General features: G+C 54.4%; 1 protein-coding gene across 1 annotated transcript in view; it reads right to left on the bottom strand.

Moving 5' to 3' along the window:
* The window catches only part of VSIG10 (V-set and immunoglobulin domain containing 10), a 6,328-nt gene extending 4,826 nt beyond the window's left edge, over positions 1–1,502 (bottom strand). The window contains exons 1-2 of the mRNA XM_017746555.1: positions 1,377–1,502; positions 881–1,165 (exon numbers count right to left, since the gene is read on the bottom strand). Of these exons, the coding sequence (XP_017602044.1) occupies positions 881–1,165; positions 1,377–1,461 (370 nt within the window). The 5' untranslated portion in view covers positions 1,462–1,502. The remainder of the gene's footprint in view (positions 1–880; positions 1,166–1,376) is intronic.
* Positions 1,503–1,508: the final 6 nt, after the last annotated feature.

Here is a 1,508-nt window from a genome sequence, read left to right as displayed (position 1 = left end):
GAGCGGCAAAAGAGGAAAGGGCCAAGGGAGTACAGAGGGTCAAAATGGGAAAAGCAGTGGATTTTCCCTCTTCTCAATCCTGAAGGGCCCAAGAGTGGCACCAGGCACAGGACCTGTGCTCCTTGCTAATCTGGAGGGGGCTGCTCCCATGGAATACATGAGGCATCAGGGCAAAATAATGGTGCCCTGGCAGAAGCAGGAGGGAACTAACCAGCTTAAGCGCTTTCCAGCCCGAACTTCCACCTGTGCTCTGAGCATTTCTAAGGGAATGAATGAAGGAAACAGAGATAGAAAGGGGAGAGGGAACCAGAAGATACAATAGGGCTGGAAGAACTGGCCTGTGCTGATAACAGGCACGCTCTCAGGACACTGCTCCCACATAAACCTGAGGAATTTCGTGCTTCCGTCATTACCAGAAGGTTGCACTGTACGACTCCTCAGCTGGGGACCCTCTCCGTTCTCCCACTGAAAGGATGGCACCAAGGCATGACACAGCACATCTATCCCAAACAACGAAAAGCAGACAGTGAGCAGCAGCCCCCACCCCAAGGTTTATGAAGGCTCAAGTCAGCCAGATTCTGAGGCAAAGGGGCCCCCTGGAATAGCTACTGGGAATGGAAGATGTGCCCAAAAACTCGTTTATCACCAGCAATGAAGAAGAGACACAGTGAGGACTTAAGAGCTGGCATTTCCCCTGCACATGCCAGATCTGTGACAAGCCATTTGGACACACATTTTGGTGCTTGTGAGCAGATGTGAGAGAGATTTTGCATGATAAAGCCACCTTGCACTTTTTAAATATTATTTTTCCACCAGTGCCAGATGAATTTGGGGATGTGGAAGGCCAAGGGGAGGAAGCTCAGCTGTGGGAATGACTTACTGGCCACCAGGAGCTGCACCCTGTGCTCATGGTCCGTCTTGTTCAGCACTTCCCTGCAGGTATAGTTGCCCTCGTCCTGCACACGCAGCTCTGTGATGCTCAGGGAGCTGTTGTCCACCAGGGAGAAGCGGACGTCCGGGGGGAAGGAGACCCTCGAGGAGAAGAGAGGTGGAAAGGAGTGTGGATCCCCTTGGAACCAGACCACCTCGGTAGCTTCTTTGGACACGTTGCGGCATAAAAGGAGGATGCTTCCTCCCACCTGCCCAAAGACCACTTCATCTGTTCCTGGAAGAGAGAAGGGATGGCGTTAAGGATGTAGGAAATGGGCAAAGCTGCCTTCTGCCAGCAAAGACCTGGATATTTTAGTTGTGTCAAATAGGGGTGCTTGTTAGGGGACTGCTGAGGGACCTCTGAGGTGACTAAAAACAACCAGCGAAGACCAGAATCAGGAAAAAGGGACACAGTTCCCTACTCCCCTCCCCTCAGCCCGCGCTACCTGCGGCCTCCCGGCGCGGCACCAGCCTCCAGACACAAAGGGCGAGGCAGACCCGGCCCGGCGCCACCCCGCCGGGGAGCTGCATGGCTGTGTACCGCTGCCAGAGCGCCGCGGAGGTGGTACTGCCCGGCC

This window comes from Corvus brachyrhynchos, unplaced genomic scaffold, assembly GCF_000691975.1.
Source record: "Corvus brachyrhynchos isolate BGI_N302 unplaced genomic scaffold, ASM69197v1 scaffold19, whole genome shotgun sequence".
NCBI lineage: Eukaryota > Metazoa > Chordata > Aves > Passeriformes > Corvidae > Corvus > Corvus brachyrhynchos.
The sequence above is the reverse complement of the archived record's forward strand: the minus strand, read 5'-3'. Positions and strand labels throughout refer to the sequence as shown.